The sequence below is a fragment of the Channa argus genome, chromosome 5, assembly GCF_033026475.1.
Source record: "Channa argus isolate prfri chromosome 5, Channa argus male v1.0, whole genome shotgun sequence".
Classification (NCBI taxonomy): domain Eukaryota; kingdom Metazoa; phylum Chordata; class Actinopteri; order Anabantiformes; family Channidae; genus Channa; species Channa argus.
In genome coordinates this window covers 5091822-5112667 of record NC_090201.1, presented here as the reverse complement: position 1 = coordinate 5112667, position 20846 = coordinate 5091822, and the positions used below count along the sequence as shown (strand labels likewise).

At 38.1% G+C, this 20846-nt stretch overlaps 1 protein-coding gene across 4 annotated transcripts in view; it reads left to right on the top strand.

The window, feature by feature from the left end:
- cntn4 (contactin 4) overlaps positions 1 to 20846 on the top strand; it is a 148156-nt gene that overhangs the window by 64174 nt on the left and 63136 nt on the right. For all 4 annotated transcript variants that reach the window (XM_067503464.1, XM_067503463.1, XM_067503467.1 and 1 more), the window contains exon 5: positions 11736 to 11831. In XM_067503464.1, coding sequence (XP_067359565.1) covers positions 11736 to 11831 — 96 coding nt within the window. The remainder of the gene's footprint in view (positions 1 to 11735; positions 11832 to 20846) is intronic.

Here is a 20846-nt window from a genome sequence, read left to right as displayed (position 1 = left end):
TGTCATTGCCCATTTAACCTGGATGAATGAAAAAAAGAAAAAAACAACAGATAAATTAGTCCAAGAAGCAGGGCACAGTATTAAGGTTATGTGACACAAGTTGGCAATTTCCATTTACTAGATGATGTGGAGTCTGAAAACCTAAGAGCCTGCAATGTTTTCACCATCAGAGTAAAGAATGGAAGGATGGATACACTGTAACACCTGTTCCCAGTTTAAGGCAGTTTCCACTTCACAGTCACACTGTGGGGTCTGTTGTCTGGTCTGAAACAAAAAACTGTTATAATACTCAACAGGTTAAAGCAATGACATATCCATGCTTAGGGGCCCTGTGGTGTGTAATATGAATATAAATGTTTATTGACATTGTTTTTGTTGCAATTTCCAGCACTTTTGCTACTTGTTTTATGCTAAATTACTTTAATTACTGTAACTGGAAGATGTTCATACAGATAATTTGAGTTTTCAGGAAAGAAAACATCTGCTTTTTTTAAATTTTCAAAATGTTTTTTTTCCAAAAATGTTAAACATCTTGTCACCACTTTGATTCATATTCCCTGCAGTGCACAACAACAAAAACAACAACATGGATTTCTGGAAATTCTTAAAAAGAAACATCTGTTTTTGCAAATGAACTCTTCGTATCCACCATACATCTTACATTAAAATTAAAGAACTAGTATAAACTGAGACATTTTAAAAACTTTAGCAAATATACCTAAATGATTCATGAAAGTACTTGTGCTTTAAGTCTAATCTTTACAGCTTTGTTGTCATTTGTTTTTTGAATAATTTATTAATTGCATGCAGAAGGGTGTGTGGAGAACTTGCATGTTTTTCAGACTAAATCAGCTGAATGCAAAAAACTGGAAGAGTTTGAATTACTTACTTACTTAAGCTGCTTGTTTCTCACAAAATCAAACAACTGTGGGTCACGGGTAATTGTTTTGACTCATCCAGAAGGTCAACCGCTATTTAATTTTGAAGTGGGTCTTGAAATGAAAATCCTGATAGTTGAGTCATTGTGGAGAAGGAGTTTTCATCTTGTTGTTCAGTGAACATGCTCAGCCATCTAATTTAGTCATTTAGCTCTGGGTGTGTGGGATTTCTGCTTTTTCTTTAATTAAATAGGCATTAGTGTTGTCTTGTTCTCGGCGAGTAATCTTTCTAACACATATTTCCATTGTTGAATTCACAATGCATTGGCGCAGCATGATTATGGTGTCATTTCACTTCATACATGTATGTGACTCTCAACTTAAATAATACATTTCCAACAAAAGTTGAATATATTATTTTTTTTTTTGATGTCATACCTTGCTGTTGATATAAAATTGACAGTCTAAAAGAAATGAAAACCCACAGGCTTAGACAGGAGTATACACATTATAAGGGGGAAACTCCATTCTTCTGCAAAATGACATTCATCTGTTAACATTTGTTAGTCTACATGCTCCATGACACTTTCAAGGTTATTCTTTGAAGTCGGCAAGACTCGAAACACATAGCATTCCTCTCCATTCCACTAACTTTTGATGGATGATGCTACTCCTCGCGAGGGTTGTGGCTGTCTACTTCCTGAAGCAAGGATAACTGATGGGCAGTGGGTGCTCCCACTCAACACTCGCTGCCCTTGATTAGTATGTTTATTGATTCCATATCAGCCATTATGTAAAAGATATACACCCATAATTCATACTGACGCACAGGATGTATATTCAATTTCACAATCACAGCATGAGGCACTTACATGGGTGGATCTGAGGGGGGGCTTTGAAAGTGGTGATGAGTGCCACAGCATGACCAAAGATGTCTAAAAGGTTCAACTCTCAGTACGAAAATTCCTTAAAGTAGAGCTTGTCTGGAAATATAACCTGCATTATGTGGGTGTTTATATTCTTATACAGCGTCTGATCAGTGTCAGACGAGCTCACATTTTTTAAAAGCATATACAGTATGGATGAAAACTCCTGATGTCACCAGAGTAGGCTCTAAAGCCTTGAGGGGGGACATGAATACCTCATTTAAATGCAAATAAATCCTCTAGACTCCTCTCAGCTGTTGTGATAATGTAGAGTGAGTATATTGACTTAGTTAATGAGCTGTAAATAGCTAATGGGTGTACTCCAGCTTTTGCTTTTAATCTGCAGTACACAATCAAGACATCACTCTTAACGAACTGGCATAAGTTGGCATAAAATACTTAGGATTTACTATTTACTTCTTTGTGAGATACATAACCCAACAGATCTACTAATGCAAGGGAACTGTGTTTGATGACAGACTGTGATTGGGTGAAAGCACACATTAAAAAGTTTCAGCGTGACGTCTAGTGTCTAGTCTACTAACAAGAGTGGTTCAGCGCTGTATCCAAGAAATGTTGTACTTACTTTTACATTATGGCTAATTTGGTATTATTCTCTTATTGAGAATTGTACAAAATGCTAGGTTACAGACATAACTATGACTGTACCAAGTTTCTTATGATCACAACTGATCCAAAAGTTTAACCACATTATTCTTCATGGCAGCAAATGTCTACTATATCTGGCAGATCAGGGGGTGCTATTCTAAGAGATTTTCCTGTGAGTGGCATCAGGGGTCAGGGACAGACAGCCTATTTGGTCAGTGGGTTAGGGGTTAGGGTTAGAGTTAGGGTTAGGGTTAGTTTTGGTCTTGTTACAACAGTTTCCATCCCTCTGCACCTCAAGTGGCTTCTCATCACATTCTTTTGAATGACCTGAAATTAGGCACAAGTGTAAAAAAGCTTGTAATCAAGGATGAACTGATTAGATTTTGGTGGTCAATGGTTGAAGTTACTGTGAATTCTTATGAATGCAATATCTTAGGAATACCTGCAGGGTATTTTATTACAGATTAGGATATGAGTTTAAACAGGCCTGCATGAAAATTGCAACTTGACAGATTGGTGGCATACAACTGTGAGGTGATAATTCTAGTTAGTTTGTTTTAGTTAACTGAAATGCAGATATTATATTTCTCTCAAAAAATATTTAATTGAATTTAACTCATCACTTTAATGCATCGTTGTGTGGAGCATTTGCTGTGTAATCTGTATGTAAACACACACACACACACACACGTATGTATATATATATATATATATATATATATATATATATATATATATATATATTATACTCAGTTGCCACTTTTGTCCACCTAAAAATGAAACAGGGTTGATTTACTTTTTACTGTCCATTCTGTGTTTTTTCAAATCAAATTTGCAAAAAAAGTTTACTAACGCCATGAATAAAAACCCCAAAATTAATCAGATAGAGTTTAATTGACACTTTTCTACAGTCACAATAGAAAAAAAAAAGTAATATAAAGAATAAACATGTGATTATTATCTCTAACAAAGTGCTGGTTTACCCACCATACACATTAAGAGTATCCTTGGTCCCGTTGCCATGACTCATCCCATCGTCACGGGTGGACAGGCATGTTCAAGTGTGATAAGTTGTGCTGGCATTTGGAAATCTCATATGTCTGGGATGTGATCATCAGCCTAATCTGGATCATTGTTTGTAATGCCAGCCCAGGTTTGCAGTAATTGATGCTAATCGATGTAGATTGCACATCACGTTAACTTGTTCAAAAGCTATTAATCACTGTTAGCTGACTCTCTCAAAATAACACTGAAGCTTTTGTGTAGGCTCAGTGTAGGAACCAGCACAATTGTATTAATATTTCTTTTTTATGAAAATTGAAAAGATTTACATTCACCAGGGTTCCTTTATGTGACAAATATAATGGATAGATTACTTGCAACATCCCTCGAAGGCAAACTGTGTGCTTTCACGCTTTCTTTTGAACTGCACAGCTGTGTGCTCTCAAAAAAAAACATGACTTTGGTCGAACACCACCCCCCCCCCCCCCCACCCCAGCCCCCAATGTCCCCCCCCACCCCCTGCATCTGAAGGCATTGGCCTGAACCATATTGTAAATTATGCTTTTTGTCGCTCTCCTTGAGCCCTTTTCACAACAATGCTTCTTTTACTCTTTTTTTTTCTTTGGGGCTGTTGAAAGTGGCTGGTTTTTACCACTGTTGGAGCATGCTTTCAGCGCGGGCGAGGCCGCGTCTGTGGATGTGGACAGGGACAATCAGTGGCTTTAGTGAAGTAGACATTGCCACTTCACAAATCACAACAGCTTTGATCTTAGCCAAAAATGATGCCAAAAAAGACTCTTTTTTTTGGGGGGGGGGGGAATAAATTCAGTACCTTAGATGTCTCTTGCTCTTGTCCACTTTGTTCTATAGGCCCGTATTTTGGGGAGGCTTGGGGGCTTTTATCTAACCTTCTATCGCTCCTTCAGATAAAAGTAAGTGGTTGGGCTACTCCAAAAAAAAAAAAGCTTCTGTCGCCATTTCTGAGTGGCCAGATTTTTTTTTTTTTTTGACAATAGTCAAAAAGCTGTATTTTGTCCATCAAGTCAAGCAAGGTTTTATGGAGACAAGCCGTACTATATTTTCACTGTAAATCCAAGAATGGAAACTTGTTTAATGCACAGCCGAACAATTCATTTGCCCCAAGGTGTAGAATAGGTTAAGAAATAGCAGATCAGATATTTTAGGTGCAAGCTTTCATCAGCCGTCTCTGATGCGCAACACCAACCAGAGATAAAGTCCACCAACAGGAAAGCCAGTTAGTCGTGCTACAACATGAATCACATTTGAGTGACAGTTCAGACATAAGCAGACAAGCAACGTTCCATAAAAAAGCCACTTGAAAAGCAGCAATTTTTGAAATATGACGAGCTATAAAAATACATTGCCTAATTTAAGCACAGAGGCCAGACTGAGGCCAGACTGAGGCCAGATATCTTTTCTACGTCTGCCCTTTTGAAGCACTTTTACGACTTGGTTGTCCCCTTGCTCATGTTGGACGACTTTCTCACAGCCCGGAAAATATAATTTGGAGGGACAGTGATTTGCAGAGTAAAAATGAGTGCGGACAGCAAATTTGTCATCTCATCTACAGACCACACTCAGAGGCTCAATTATTCTGGTGTGGAGATGATGTGTTGTTTTTCCAGTAAGGAGCAGGGACAAACAAGTACATAAATCAAATGGGGGGATTTACATGTTATGAGCAGTTTAATCCTGCACTTCTTTTCCCACTCATGCTATAATTCACACTTGAGAGTCTGAACTTGTGAAACAGATATGATACAGGTAGTATACTGTAGTAAAGATGGAGGGCATTATGGGCAGAATATATTTATTTCTGAATGACAAATAACTGAGCGAGAGCGAGCAAAACACTCTCCATATGTCAGACTTTACAGTACTGATGGTTTATCATATAGAAGAAAACAGAGAATCATAAATGATGGCGTAGTATTACTTGAATTAATAACATGACATAGAATTGCCATTTTATTGTTGTATGCTTGTGGTGTAGCTTTTGTCTCACAGACTTTCTGATGTATGGCCCCATTAAAACAAAGTAATGTCCATTTGTTGACCATTTTCTGAGAGATGTTTGACCAGATGTCCTTGAATTGACATAATTTGAAAAAATATTATTGGTCAGAGGACATAAAGCTATTTTGTATAATACAAGGGAGAAGAAACTTAGCGTTCAATGTCTTGCATACTGTGTTGCAAAGTTTGTATCTCACTTGTAAGTCTTTTTAAAATTGCCAAATTGCTAAATGTAAATGTAGGGAAAGATGAAAGAGATGCCCGTAGCTATTCTTTTTAATGCTAAAGTATGAATGAAATGTTAGACAAGCCAAAGGAAATTTACGCTAACTTTTTAGTCATTCTTCATTCAAATGCAATGGTAATTTGTGCAAATTGTATTTCCCTAAGTAATAGTCTAAAGGCTTTAAACCTTGTAAACACTGGCCCAAAATATTATTTTCATAAAAAAATATTAAATGCTAATAAATGTGTTCAGAGGCAGTGATGAAGTATTTAAATAGTTTTCCTAAATTTGCTGTTATACCAGATACTAAAACAATGCGTCATCAATAATGTGAAAATAATGTGACAATGTTAAAAAAGAGTCATTCTTAGTGATAAACCTACACAGAATTATCACTCACATCTGCACCTCTCTCTGACCTTATGGAGCTTTTCAGAGGAGCTGTGACAACGGCATTGATATATCATCTCTTAAGTGAAGTTGTTATTAAAAGTACATAAATCACATGAATGAATTGCTCATTTATGTATTCAGCAGTTTTGAAGCATCTGTTTTTGGAGTTTCCAGCCACTTGATGAATACAAGTTCAACACTCATTCTGTTTTATTTCTCATTTGAGCAGTATTGGAAATCATCTTTGTATTAGACATTAGTGCTGAAGAACAAAGTATGCCTGGCTCTCTCCACGTTCTCCAGTTTGCAGGCAGGTTTTCACCAAAGTAACTCTTCACCTGCACTAGGAACCTTTTGTTGGACTTTGTTTTCCTAATTTCATTTCTACAGAAACCAGGTTCTAGATTTGGTTCTGGGCTGTAGATTTACCTGCCTAAAGAAATCCCTGACTTGTGGCAAAGGTGCTGTCAGGAACTTTTTCATAGTTCATAGAAGTACAACTGGAAATTCCCCCTTTTTCATGTTTCTGGCCCGCAGGAACTACAAACCATGCTGTTTAGCATACTGATTTGCTGCTTTAAGGTTTAGTGCTTTTTTATACACCGTGAGATTCGTTTTGCCAAGTGAGACACAGTGATCTCAGACAACCTCCGAGTCTGCATCTGTCTTCCCGGGAAAGAACGGCCAGTACAGTGATGATAGCCAAGACTTTGAGTGTGTTTATTTACTGCTGGCTGTGTTACTGTCATTTCAAAGAAGGAGAAGTCCACAAAACACATTTTATGGACATTATGAAAGTCTGCAGACTCACTACAAGTGATTATAAGAATATGTGCATACTGACTGTGGGATCCATTCATTTCATAATGACGACTTCACCACCCACCATGACCTTGGCAATACAGATATAGTAGAATTATCACATTTCTGACAGTTTCAACTTAAAAACGGAGTAATTATAACCTTGTAAAGTAGAATATAGAGTAAAGTACCTCAAGTTGTACCTAGTTAGGTATTAGTTACTTTCCACTAACAGTCAGTAGTAGCTTCAGCAGTACTTGTTGCACCCACACCTGGGGGGCATTGTGTCTGCTTCATGTAGGAACTGCTTTCACATTTTCAGTGCTGTCAGGATTTGGGTTTCAGACGGTAAAAATCTAATAACCAAATAATATCAAGCATATTTCTGACAGGTAGGAAAAGAAAAGCAGGTGATGCTTATCAAGCAAACATGTCAGTCAAAATTGAAGCCCAGAAAATAAGATGTCTTTCTTGCTTGTCATGTTTACTGTCAGTGGAACAGAAAAGCCTTGCACAATGTTCTTTATTTTTATATTACTTTTATGTCTAAAATCCTGCACCATAAAAATGTTGGTGTTTGGTGCGTGGCCCATTGTTAATAGAGCACGACTGCCTCTTGCAGTTTTTTTCTCTTAAAAGTTGGATTCCTTCATTGTCACACACCTGTGCTCCTTGCGCACAGACTCAAGCAGACCTTGAGGAAACCCACGGCAGCTCAGTGACTTAGGTTCTGTTGCAGCTGGTGGGCGACAGGAGCACAAACACTACCAGTTACGATCAGGTCCTTGGGGCTCATACTCCACCTGTCCAGAGCAGAGGCAGCACAAAACTCTGCCTCACTTTCTTACACTTCCTCAGCGCATACAAATGTGTGTGGGTGTGTGTGCTTGTGTCTGCGTTTGTGTGTGTATTTTGACAAGTTGCTTTTGAACACTATATAATCCGGAGTGCCCTCTGCGTAAAGACACCAGGAAAGCATGTGGGCTGTCCACGATGTTTTTATCTAGACTGAGCTGAGGTGCAAACACCCCAGAGGCACAGTGAGGAAAACAAAAGTGAATGCTGCAGTTTTGTGCTATAATATCATAATACATCCAGTAATATCAAGAACATGAAGGTATTTTGGACGTATCCACCTATGTGATCGAGAAATGAAAAGAGGGTCAACACTAGGCCTTTCCCGAAATTCAGAGCTCTATCAAACCTGTTAATTAACTTTATGGGGATTTAAATTTTTTTAAAGAATACAAATCCGCGTCTCCTTATATTTTAAAAAGGAGCTTTTGCAAAGGTTTTCGCATCTTTCTTAATGGGGCTTTAGGGCCCTAAATAGCTATTAGTTGAACTATGCTTATGGGTTAAGATGAGATTTATCTTCAAAAGTGATAATTAAAAGTTGCTTCTTAATTGACTTATCCTGCAGCCAATATGACGTATATTAACTGACCTTATAGTCCTCTTCATAAATCACTGAGCCCCGTAATTTTGCATTTAGATCACCCAGAGCTGAACTAATCAGTAATCTCATCTGAAAGGGGATTGGTTGCAGCTTTGAGATGAGCACCGTGTCCACGCCGCTGCTCATATGCACTCGAGAACATGCTGTATAATATACGCGAGGTTAATTGAGGTTAATTAATCCAATTTGGAGAATATGTACAGATAAATTTGAGACCCGTCTTTGTATATTAATTTCTTATTCTTTTGTTAGAAACCCATAAGATTGTACTTGACCTCAAAGTATGTGGCCAATCTGAATGTACGAAATAATATTAAAAAAAATCTCAAAACTTTTAATCAGTAATGGAACAGAATCAATACATTTTCTCTGTTTTTAAATAACTTAATTTAAAACTGTGATCATTTAATCTAACTACAAATTGTGGTGTTTCTGCAGTTACGTCTTTCAGCTCAACAGCTGCTCTCTGATTTAAATAGATCCAGCAGGAACATGTTTATCTCCTCTCACTCGAGTGTACACGTGAAGCCTCGATGTGAAGTGTGAACGACGTTAGATCTTTACCAGCATACAGAACATTAGTGCGGTGAGTCGTTGGAAGTGATTATCGCCTGCTATTGTTTCTGTAAATTCAAATGACAATTAGTTCAGTTTAACAGTACTTTTAGTGTCAAAACTATAGAATAAAATCCAGAATAGCTTTGTAATATTCAGCAGTGGGTGTGATGAATGAAAGGTAACCTGATTACCTCTGTAGCTATTAAAACCCCTCATGTGTGACTCCCCACAGCAAACCTCTCTACTTAGCAGCGAGGCTTCAGATTGCCTTTTCGGCTCATACTAGTGAGTGCACATCATTATTGATTTCAAATCTTTTATTTTTTTTTTTTATAATGCATCTAGCTTATCCATTCATTATGTGCAATAGACATTAACAAGTGCAGGGTGCAGTAATAGTCCCGAATCTTTACACTTTCTCCCCCCTTTTTAACAATGAACTATTTAGAACTGTACATCATTTAATGTCTGTCCACTGTTGCATGCAACATGTCATTTACCATGCCTCGCTGAATTATATGACTTTAAAAGGCAGGAAGATAAATTTAAGGGTGGAAGCAATGCTAGGATCCTACAGCGAAGAAGAAAAAAAACAGGTGCCCCCCATGCATAAGAAGGCAACAAATAATAAATGTCTGTCAGTAAAGCTCATTTCATTTTTTATTTTTATTTAAACGATTAGAACCATGAAACAAACCTGCTGTAAATGCAATATGTCATAATAATTTTAGACTTTTTACTCACACTGTTTTACTGATCTCATCTGGCCTTTTTCTTAATGCTTTAGACTTAGCACCACAAGCTTTTCTTGATGCACTCATAAATATTCCAGTTACAGTAGTGAATGGCTGCTGACAGTAACTAACATCTTCTGTGGACGCCGTTGAAATGTGGGTACTATTGGGTGGTATAATATTACTCATGGCTCATCTAACTGATTTGGCCGGTGTAACGCTATTGAATGGGCAGTGATTATCATGTCCACAGTTGTGGTTCAGTAGATCACCTACTACATGTGTACATACCAGCAGACCGGTGGTTTTATCATGATCTACACACACACAGGCAGGTCCTGTAGAGGAAAAGTGTACTAAGCCATATGTATGGTTTGATAAAAACAGATAATATGCACCTGAACGGTTTCATAACATGTTTAACAACTATTTTTAAAGAAGCAGATTCATTTTTGTAATTTTTGCGATTTTTATTTAGAATTTCTGTTCCAGGTCGACCTGAAACCTAGTCTTTCATGATGAAGATATGAGTCCATTGTAGTTTATAGAGTCCAATCCTCAGATAATTGAAAAAATATATAATGAAACAGTACATATCATTCACGATGTTTCACCTAATACTTTCTTGGCTGTAATTCCGATTAAAGACCAATAAATTTGGTTTTCTTTTTAAAAGAAAAATTGAAAAGCAGGAAAGGTGAGTAACATCTGACAGTTCTTTCAGTTACGTTGACTTACATACTGTTGCTTCGTATGTTGTAGTTGTTATTTTTTTTGTTTTACATTTTAATACATTTATTTATGACGTAGAATAGAAAGTGTAGCAGTCTCTTAGGGAGGTGGACAGGGTGGTGGATTGTGCAACAAGACATAGGAGAATGGGTGTCTGAACAAGGTTCGACTCTGATCATAACACAACTTGACTCACGTTACTATATGGAAGGCGATTTTGCCCTTGTCACCATTTGTAGCGCTTCGTTTTTATGTAATTTTTTCTTCTAACTTAATCTTATCCTGAAGTTATTGTACCTAACGCTTACGCAGTTTTTGTATATAAAGTCATTCCCAAAAGATGACGCTCCTGGAGACGCCGTTGTTCCCACGGCAGCCTTAAAATTATACTCCTATGCCACTAAACTGCAAAAGCATTAACGATTTGACCTGATGCAAAATATTTTACTTTGGATTAATGAAGCACTATTTATATATAGAAAATGAGTTGCAACAGGGTGGTTGGGTAGGATTGTGTGCATACAAAGTACAGGACTGTCACTCTACTAATCTCAGTTCAGCTCCAGTGTTCTTTGTGTGATTAGGTTTAGGCAAGAAAGTATCTGAAGTGACAACACAAGTGAATCTTTCTCTAACCTGAACCAAGTGCTATAAGAAAAGTACTTCAAATAGGGAACCAGTACAGGTAAATCCTCGCTGGTTCCTATAATTTGCTCCATTCTGATATTTGTTGCACCGTCAAAATGACCTTTGGATATCCACAGTATACCCAGGCGCACACAGGGGGTTATTGGCCCCGAGGCAAAGCTGAAGGTTGTTTACCACCCAAGAAAAGTGTTGCTGCCCAAGGTTCATCTACTCTTTAGACATTTCCTTTCACCCTTGAAAATTCTCCTTACACTTGCACAGATGCAGATAGGTTAATGTTGTTGCTGCATTTGTATATCATTTTTGTTTATGAGGGCAGTGCAGTGGTTCAGTGGTTTGCCATGCTGCCTCACACTCTGTGAGGCTGAACCTTGGCCCCCTAGAATTTACAATTGTGTTTGTCAGAGTTGAGCCTGAGTTTCTTTCCACAGTCTAAAGAAATGTAGGGCAGAATCTTTCTGGTACAGTGTGTGGTTAATGTAGTTAGTCTATAAAAAACTGAAAGCCTGTTGTCAGTGTTTTCCTGCCTGCTGCACACTGCTTTAGGGTCCATGGGATGTGACTTTGAAAAGAAGTTAAAAGAAGGTAAAACAATAAGTGCAATTATTTGTTTGTGACAGTGCTTCTTTGATTTTGTGATCAGCAATCAAATATAAGTAGCTTCTGGCTTGTGAGGATGTTTTACTTGTCAACCTTAATATTAACTTTGTTATTTAATTTTTGTTTTTTTAGACCTGGAAAACTTCAAGACTCACAGAAGAAGCTCTGTATCAGTCCGCGAAGGTCAAGGAGTGGTTCTGCTGTGTGGCCCTCCACCGCATTCTGGAGGTAAATCAATACATTCTTAGTTTTTAACACTGTTCACCTAAGTTGGCAAGCAAACATGCTGTATGATTGTTTTACACTGAAAGTCAGAAGACTGCAAAACAAAACATGATGTTTGTAATGTTCTCAGAAGGGTATTAGCTGTTTGAAGCTTGTATTTGGTTGGTCTGGTATTGTTTAAGATCCAGCTGCTTCAGTGGCACCTTTGACTTGCTAATCAACACCTTACATGTGCCGCAATGGGGGACGGCACGATTTCCAAGTGCTTCTTGCGTTGCTTGTGATCAGTCTTGGTTAGGCTGTAGGAAGTGTGACAGCTTTGCTGTCAGGAGCCTGCAGAGGAGTCTGCTTTCATTAGAGCCTTATTTTTCTCCTTCATGCCAGCGTCAGTTGAATTAAACTATTGTGTAGCCAAATGTATTCGTCACTGTTTGTTGTCAAGCTGATGGCAAACAATCCCTTAGATGAATTGTATAAGGCATAATAAGGTACAAATCATATGCTAATTGACTAGTTGGGTGAGAGGATAAATACTAATCTCATATGCGTATAAATATGAGGCCTGATCCAGGATAAACTGTTATTACACCATTTAATCCAACATCTTCACTTGTTGTCAGCCCATAATTATAGTTCAGTAGGTGACCTTCTACCTTCCTGTTGTCTGATGATAAGGGGAGTGACGGGTGGCTGTTTGAATTTTCCAACTTACTATAGATATTTTTACTGCAGTATTTTAGATCACAAAACGATCTTTTCCTAAACGTTAGACATCTAGGTCTAAACCCACATAGATGTTGCTGAATCTCCATGTTTATTTAACAATGGTGATTAAAATGGTTGGACAGAACCTCCTGAAAATACTCAGCTAATTTGACTTTATGTGGCATCATTTCAATTTTTTATGAGCTAATAAGAACTGATTACAGCCCATTCAATGGTATGATAACTTGCAGATAGGGTACCAGGATTGTTTTTTTCAGCGTAGGATAACGACTGAGGCCAATCTTTCAATTGGACTTGTGATGACAATTTTCTTCTGTAATGTGACATTTGTCAGTGTTTATGGTATTTGCAGACAGGATACAGTTACAGGAAGAATTTAAATCGGATATGGAGCACTAAATCAGGCTGTTCGCTTCCACCAACACGTCCCTTATCAGCATTGTTAGATCAGGAGGTGGAGGACAAGAGAAAAAATGTAATTAAACCTCAGGCGAACAAACTTTTTGCTCTGTAATATTCAACCACATATTACTCACCCATCTATTTCTAGCTACTTGGACACACACAATAAAGGTCAAGTATGGTTGATATGATTAGATAGCTGCAGCAAATCACATTGTCTCATTGGATAAATATATGTATATGCCTCAAAGTTCAACATCCATTATTGAATTATTTTGAAAGGAAGAAAAAACAATAGAGGCATTGTGATACACAAGCATTCAAAGTTATTATTCCCACATACAAATAAATTGCAACGGAATTATACAAGGAAACAGTGCTAGAAATACAAAACATATTTACTTCATTGCATTTGGTTTAAACTGTACGAAAGCCAACTCTAAAAATTGCAGGTTGTGCTTTTTTGTGGGGGAGCATGGACTTCAAAACAAAAAGAAGATTAGGAAAAAAAAACACCTTCCTACTATCTTTTGGTCCAGCTGCTAAACATTCCACAGATATTCTAAAAAAAACGTGGCATGAAATGGATAAGCCATTTGTTTCATATAAAGCTGAATTTCTTTGTGTTGAAACTTAGTTTTCCAGGAAAGTTCTTCATAATCTCTAATTGCAACAGATGTGCTCTTTCATTGCTTCTTCTCTTCTCCTACTGGAGCTGCAAAATGTAACAGCTGCTTGGATTTACCAGCTGACAGCCACCTAACAGATATCACAGATTCATGTACCGGTCTGCTGTGGTGCTATTTTCCTGAAATTAATTATAATTGTTTGGAACTCGCATCCCTTTTGGGGTTTTACCTGGTAAAAGCTTGGCAAGCCCGGTAGCAATCCGGAATTTGAGATTCATTTGCAAATAGTTTGGCTGGCACGCCTGTATTAGGTTGCCCTCCATACTGTGAATAGTTGCCTCACTGACTCTTTACATATCTGCCCATTTGTGCTGAAGTGATCTAATTACGGTTTGTTTTTTAAGACCTACGGGGAAATATTTCCAACTTGTCAAGCATCTTCAGGCACATGAAAAAGACCCTTGTCTCTTTACTAATATACAGAGTCTATACAAGCTGTCATTTAGAAGTCTATTTCAGTGACTTACATCTCTCAGCTATAATAGAGGCTACTCTCACCATGCCATTCAGCTGGAAACACTAACTGTCCACTTGGTCGTTATTGTGTTTGTTCTTGCATTAAATAGATGCAGTAAACATTAGAGTGTGTTAATATGTATGTCTGTAGTTTATCTTGCCCCTAAGCCATGATATGTATGTAATGGTAGCAATTTTGCTTTGAAATATGTTCAAGCAACGTACATCAAATCAGGATTCAACAGGCTTCCCCACACATCCTTGCCAGGTTGTTGGCACTAAACACACCCACACAAACACACACACACACACACATACACAGACACACACAAATGCACATTAAGCCAAGCTGCTGGTCAGAACATCAGAGTGTTCAATCTGGCAACAATGAAATGCAATCAATCAGTAGGCAAAGAACTGAGGGTTTTGCCAGTAGTGCTTTTCATTGTTGACCTGATGTGTTACTCTGTTACATCTAAAGCAGCACTTGACTTGACAAGTAGCACAGAACATCGCTGGTGATCTGGCAACATTTTTTTATTCCATGACAATGTGTTTCCAATGAGTCTGCCCTGATGAAACTAGTAAATGAAATATCCTGATCTGAAAGCTCCATCAATAGTAGGTCAATTAAAATTTTTACTTAATTTGAATAGTATGAGTGGCATACAATATATTTTATACTATAAAAAAGTATGCTGAATTTAGTTTTACTCCTGAGATAGACTAGCGCAAAGCCTTTCACCCAATGCTCAGGTTGGCTCCAGCACCCTCATGACCCTTGACAGAATAAGAGATTTAGAGAATGGATGAATGAGTGGATTTATTTCTGCTTACTGATTGTTATTGATGGGCTTGAAGTTGTTAGAAACGTGTTGTTTGTGTTCGCCTGTAACTCTCAATTTAAAACTTGCCCATATTTTTTTAAAATTGAATCTCCAGGAATGTGTGAAAAATGTCTTCTAAAAGACTTTTTTTTTAAACACCATCAAATTCCATGAAAACCCTATAAAAAAAAAGAAAGAATTGTGGTCTATGTACCAATACTGTATATGCAGTATGAACTGTAAGACTTGTCTGTGCAGCTAAAGCCTTATTTAATTTATTCCCCTGTGCCACATACACATTGTTGCCCACAAACCTGAATTGCACCGAGTAACGTGTTCCTTTTTCACCAGCAACACACACTTCACTTTATTTGCACCTAATCCCCCATACATTTTCAGCTGAGCAGCAAATGTGTATTAATAAGCTGTTAATATAGTCCCTAATACATGCAGTATGGACTCATATTTGAATAAACTGTACTTAATACTACAGGGCTCCACTGGTTTAGGTAAATTAGCTTTTTGGTCTTCCTACAATCGTATTAAAATTCTTCTGTAGGAACAATTGGGCTTGAGACTGAGGGGCCACAGACCTGGCTTTTTTGTGAGATTTGGTAAGAAAAGTATACCTGTCCTTATCCTTTTGATTTGGTAAAGCAATGTTGACTTTTCACATCCATCTCCACTCCAACCTATCATCAAGTGAGAATAATGTGACAGATGTGCCTGATTCTGCTAATTAGTGATTATTTTCATATTGTGCAAACAATATCAGAATAATAATGAAAGACCATCAATGCTCAGAACACGCTGTAAATTATAACATCTTACTTTAACCTAAAATGGTTAGAGGGATTTTAATCCTTATTTGATTATATATTACTGCTTTGCACAGCACTGCCAGGCTTTGAAAAGGTTTGTTCATGCTCTACTATGGACACAAATTCGGGAAGCAGCTCAGCCATCAATCTCTGTTGTGTTATTATTTTATTGCAAATGTGTTTGACCTGTCAGGATATATGAAATGGTGTATGCTTTCACATAAAGATGAATAATGAGGAAAAGGCCAACTGCAACACCATGATATGAGAGAATGCGCCCAGGGTGTGAAGGCATACAAAAATCTACAGGCGGCCTAAAAGGGAATGAGAAGTGATGATGATAACGGAATACAATTTATATTCATGAAATGTGTTTTTTTTTTTTTTCTTTCTTGATTCTGAGGGCTATTTGACCTGAAGAGAAGACTTGCCCTATAATTTAAACCTGATCAAAAATAAAATTAAGTTTGTGTTAAGTTTGTTTGTGTAGGGGACAGTGCTCTGATATGAGTGATGGGGCATTACAAAGTTCTATTTGAGGGCAAATTTCCCTGTATCTGAATAAGGAATATTGGACAATTTCATGTTGCAGTCAGTTGCTTTGGGCAGTGGTAGTAAGGTATAATGTAGCAACCCCGTCTTAAAACCTGAACACGTAAAAGATGACACATTTGAGTTCTTGCAGTGCTCTCAAGATGCTAAAGTTGGGGAACTTTTTACATACAGTGTTCAGCTGCTAGTAGTTTTTTAACATTGCTATGGGATAGAGAAGATATATCTCAGTGTGGTATCGGTGCCCTGTCAGCCAGTAACAAGACATTGATGATCAAGCCACCAAGGCTACCCTCCCTTCCTCACAAAAACCTAATTGCATTTTAATCAAATTCTGCATGTGGGTGGAACATTCGAGGAAAATGTCTCCACATCCCTATTCAGTACCATATGTTTGCAGACCTTCCCATAGTGGGGGGAACTCTCAGCTTATGCCCTACAGCTTGGGTGGGTTTCCACCTGCCAGAGGGAACTCTCAGAGGACACATTATGCAGGGCAGACAGCTGTCCTGCTCTATGTATACAGCAGGAGCTCGTCCATGCAGAAGGACAGAAGAAAGACCATTGGAACTGTGTGTGGAGAGTGACAGGGTGAGAGAGAAATTTCAAGGGAATAGAAAAGTAGAGTGAGTGTTAGAAAGTTGCTAGATGGAGAGCACACATATGCTGAATAACCCACACCACCACTCATATGGTGTGTCAATGTGCAGTCAGTGTATCTGGCCTAATGCGTGTTTTAATTCAGTACACATCAATGGTCAGGGTAAAGCTAGATTCTGAGGGTCCCCCAGGCAAAGAAACACACCAAAGCCCCCTTGGTTCTTGAAGGGGCCCCACTTAGTATTAAAAGCTTTAGGCAGCCGTGGTGCACTGTATAGTACCATTATTGGAGGTTTAACGTGGTTTGTAGTCAGTGGAAGATGGGCCACTGTCAGTAGCCTTAAGAAGCCCCTTTTCCCAAAATGCACTTCCGTCAATCGTGTTTTTCCAACTGCATATTATATTTTTAATGAAGTGTTTCTGAATACAGTCCTTTTCCTACCACAAGGAAATATGCAACTTATCAATAACACATTTTCTGTTTGGCACATGGCACCACAGGCAGCATGGTGATGAAGTAGTTAGCGCTGGAACCTCACAGCTTGTGGATGCTCGGTTCAAATCCACCAACCGGCTGCAGCCTTTCTTTGAAGAGTTTGCTTGTTGCTTGTTTGTCCAAAGACGTGCGTGTGAGGGTGATTGCCCATAGGTGTGAATGTGAGTCTGAATGGGTTTTTTTTGTCTGTGTATGTCTCTCTGTGCTGGACCAAAGATAGACTGGTGACTTGTCCAGGGTGTAACTCGCATCTTACCAACTGATAGCTGGGATAGGCTCCAGCAGCCCTACGACCCTGAACAGGATAAGCCGTTAAAGATAATGGATAATAGATTGCTGTTTTTTTTTCTGTGCACACAAAACTGGCACTGGGTAATTGATCTGCCTGATAACTTGAGTTAAAACATTGTAGTTTTTTTTTTCTTGTAAGATTTCTGGAGCCTGATGGAGCTCATTGTTCAACTGTTATATTACAAATTGAATTCTGTTCAGATAAGACCTGTTGAAGATATAGCATGATATGACAGCCTGCTTTGTACATATGGGTACTGGTGTTTCCACCCATCCACACTGCTATGAAACTGCAAGCTTCAGTTTCTCAGTTTATTGTATTGCTTGTTTTTCTTTTTTTTTTTAATCATTATCATTATTGTCACAAATGCTCCATAACTTTGTACACCGATCTATTTTAGTTACTGTCATCAAATCCTATCAAGAGACTAAACCTCAAAATCCATTTTGTATGCTCACTGTAATGTCAGTGAAACCAGAACCTGGTTTAGTTTATTCGTCAGGTCCATAGAGCTCCGTTTTTCTTTGAAAACTGTTAAAATGATGATCAGTGATGCTGATTACACAACTGAATGGAAAATGTAAGAATGACAACAATCATTTTGCGTCTAAAATGCAATAATTGCACCTTTGAATGGTCAGAAAGACTGGCAGTTTGTGATACAGCTTACTGTAATAGTGAAAACTTGTGTGGGGTTGAAGTTTGTCAGTGCAACTTTATTTTAACTTAAATTAGGATTGCATTGTGTTTATGTGCTCAAAATTTACTAAATCATGCTGTGCATGTTAATCATCTGCATTTATTTATATAACCATGACAACAAAGGTATAGTGGGTATCACATGACAGTAATCCAAAGAGTGTATTGGCAGCTGGAGAAGACATTTACAAGCCCTACAGTAGGATGCTCGTACAACATTGAATGGCATGGAAATATCCAAATCAGATGGTTTTGACACTTTTTTGGGATTCATTACTTTGGATACAACTATGCAAAAATTATATAAATACCTACATTTTTCAAACACAGGCACAATGATATGTGCATTTGTTGTCACATAGTCAAATGACCTCTTGAACATTCTGCAATGTTCAAGGTAACTAAACTATACATCTGTTGAATGGATGGACATGTTTATTCCAGACATTACTAATATTTTGGTAGTTCCTGCTTTTTCCTGTTTGGGATTTTTCTGTGCTTAATCTGATTAGCAGATGACACATTTCCCAATCTCCATGAGTAATCTCCATTCGCAATCCCATATTCAGTCATATTTCCCCCTCCTTATCTGTCTGGGGACTTGAGCTTTCTCTGAAATAATATCACATGTCATCGTCACTCCATCCACGCTGAGCTCACAGAGCCTTTTCTACGAAACCTTTACAGTTCTGACATAATGTAGCAGTTACCTTACAGTGGGGAGAAAATTCAGTGGCAAGCAGCCAACACACAGCCAACAATGTGACACTAGCATAAAATGGGATATGGTGTATTTTCTGAGAGCAACACTCAGAGTTGATTGGAGTTGGAATTTTTAATCATGTATGAAAAGGTCATAGAAGAGTCTGAGTGTAGCACATGCACATTTCCCAGAAGACATGTGAGTGACATGCTTCCTGAAGCTCGTCTTAAGCTTCTTAAATGCAACACTACCTCTAGCTGTTGTTATCGTTGCATGTGAAGTGTGTGCATCTGTGTGTGTGATGTGAAGGACAAAAGAAAAGGAGAATCAAAAAGATATGGAGCATGAGTTCACGTGTGCTCATCTGATTCTGTGTGTGTATGTGTTAATGGCTTAATTCAAATGTTCCTGCTATTTCTTTCATTATGGTCGGCGATGTGTAAGCACCTCCATCCTCTCTGCTGGGCTGCAGTCACATGTCATGTCCTCAGGGTCCCCAGTGCTGCTACACAAACACAAATCCATCGGTGCCCATGGGAGATTTCATCCCAGAAGAAATGTGCTGTCACCTGCTGTGCTAGGGGAAAATAACAATCGTCGAAAACATGACAGCTCCGTCCACAGCAACCGAGCTTACTTAGCAGAAAGCTGGATTGCTGTTTTTAGTTGAGTCCATTTAACTTTACAGCTTTATTACTGCATGTTGTGGAGAGTCAGCTCACTTTCTGGAATTGTTCATTAGTGTGTGTGCTTTGCACTGAAGCAAGCAGGTTTATCCTGGCTTAAGTCCTTCAAAAACTAAATCAATACAGTGGGTATTAATTTCCGGTATTATTCAGTGTTATTTTATTATAAAACACATAACAGTTATATCCAATATGTGAATCATTAAAACATTTTTTGTGCAAATTGTTTTGTGTGTGTGGTTAATGTCGCCCTCAAAAAGAGCAACGGTGCCTTGTTTTGCCTGACCAACTGTCAAAAAGCCAGAGAAGCATTGATACACATAGACACAGTATTCTTTTCAAAAGCTAATGAAACTCTGGCTCGTTGTGGCTTTTTACTGTTACCGTATGTTTTCTAATAACATAAAGATGTTTTTCTTCAAGGTGAAATAACAAACGGTTGGTTCTGCACTGTTGGTGCAGCTGTATCACCGTCTCATGAGCACAGGGCCATTGAGAATGACTGTTTTCCCAAACGTCCCAGTGCGCTCACTTTTACCTGTTGTAAGAATGATGCAAGCCAGAGGCCGTGCTGGAGCTGCAGCGGTTAGTATGTTGCCATCTTCTTCCTCTCCTTCAGGGAACAGACTCTATAGTCATAACATTTTGATTTCTCAGAGGAAGTCTCGGCTGTGTTCTTTAAGATCTATTTTTAAGTGTGTTACAGTTGGCAAAGGCCATTAAAGTGATGGACTGATTGTAATTAACTTAAATGTCTTTCTTTTTAGAGCATTTGATTATCGCTGATCCACTTTTTCATATAAAGGCAGCTGTCTTGCCTTTAATGGTTAATTTAATACCATAAAAAAAGATTTCTTTTTCAGAACACTTGCACGAATTTAATATCATCTCGTATTTATTCTAAGATATTATGTTTGCTCATGATTCAACAATGTACAGGTGTACTAACTGTTTATTTTATGCTTTATCTCATTAAAATCAGGTTACATCACCACCATGACAAAACACACACTGTGATTTATTTTTCATTTACAACACACATACTATACAACTGACCGCACAGCGCAAA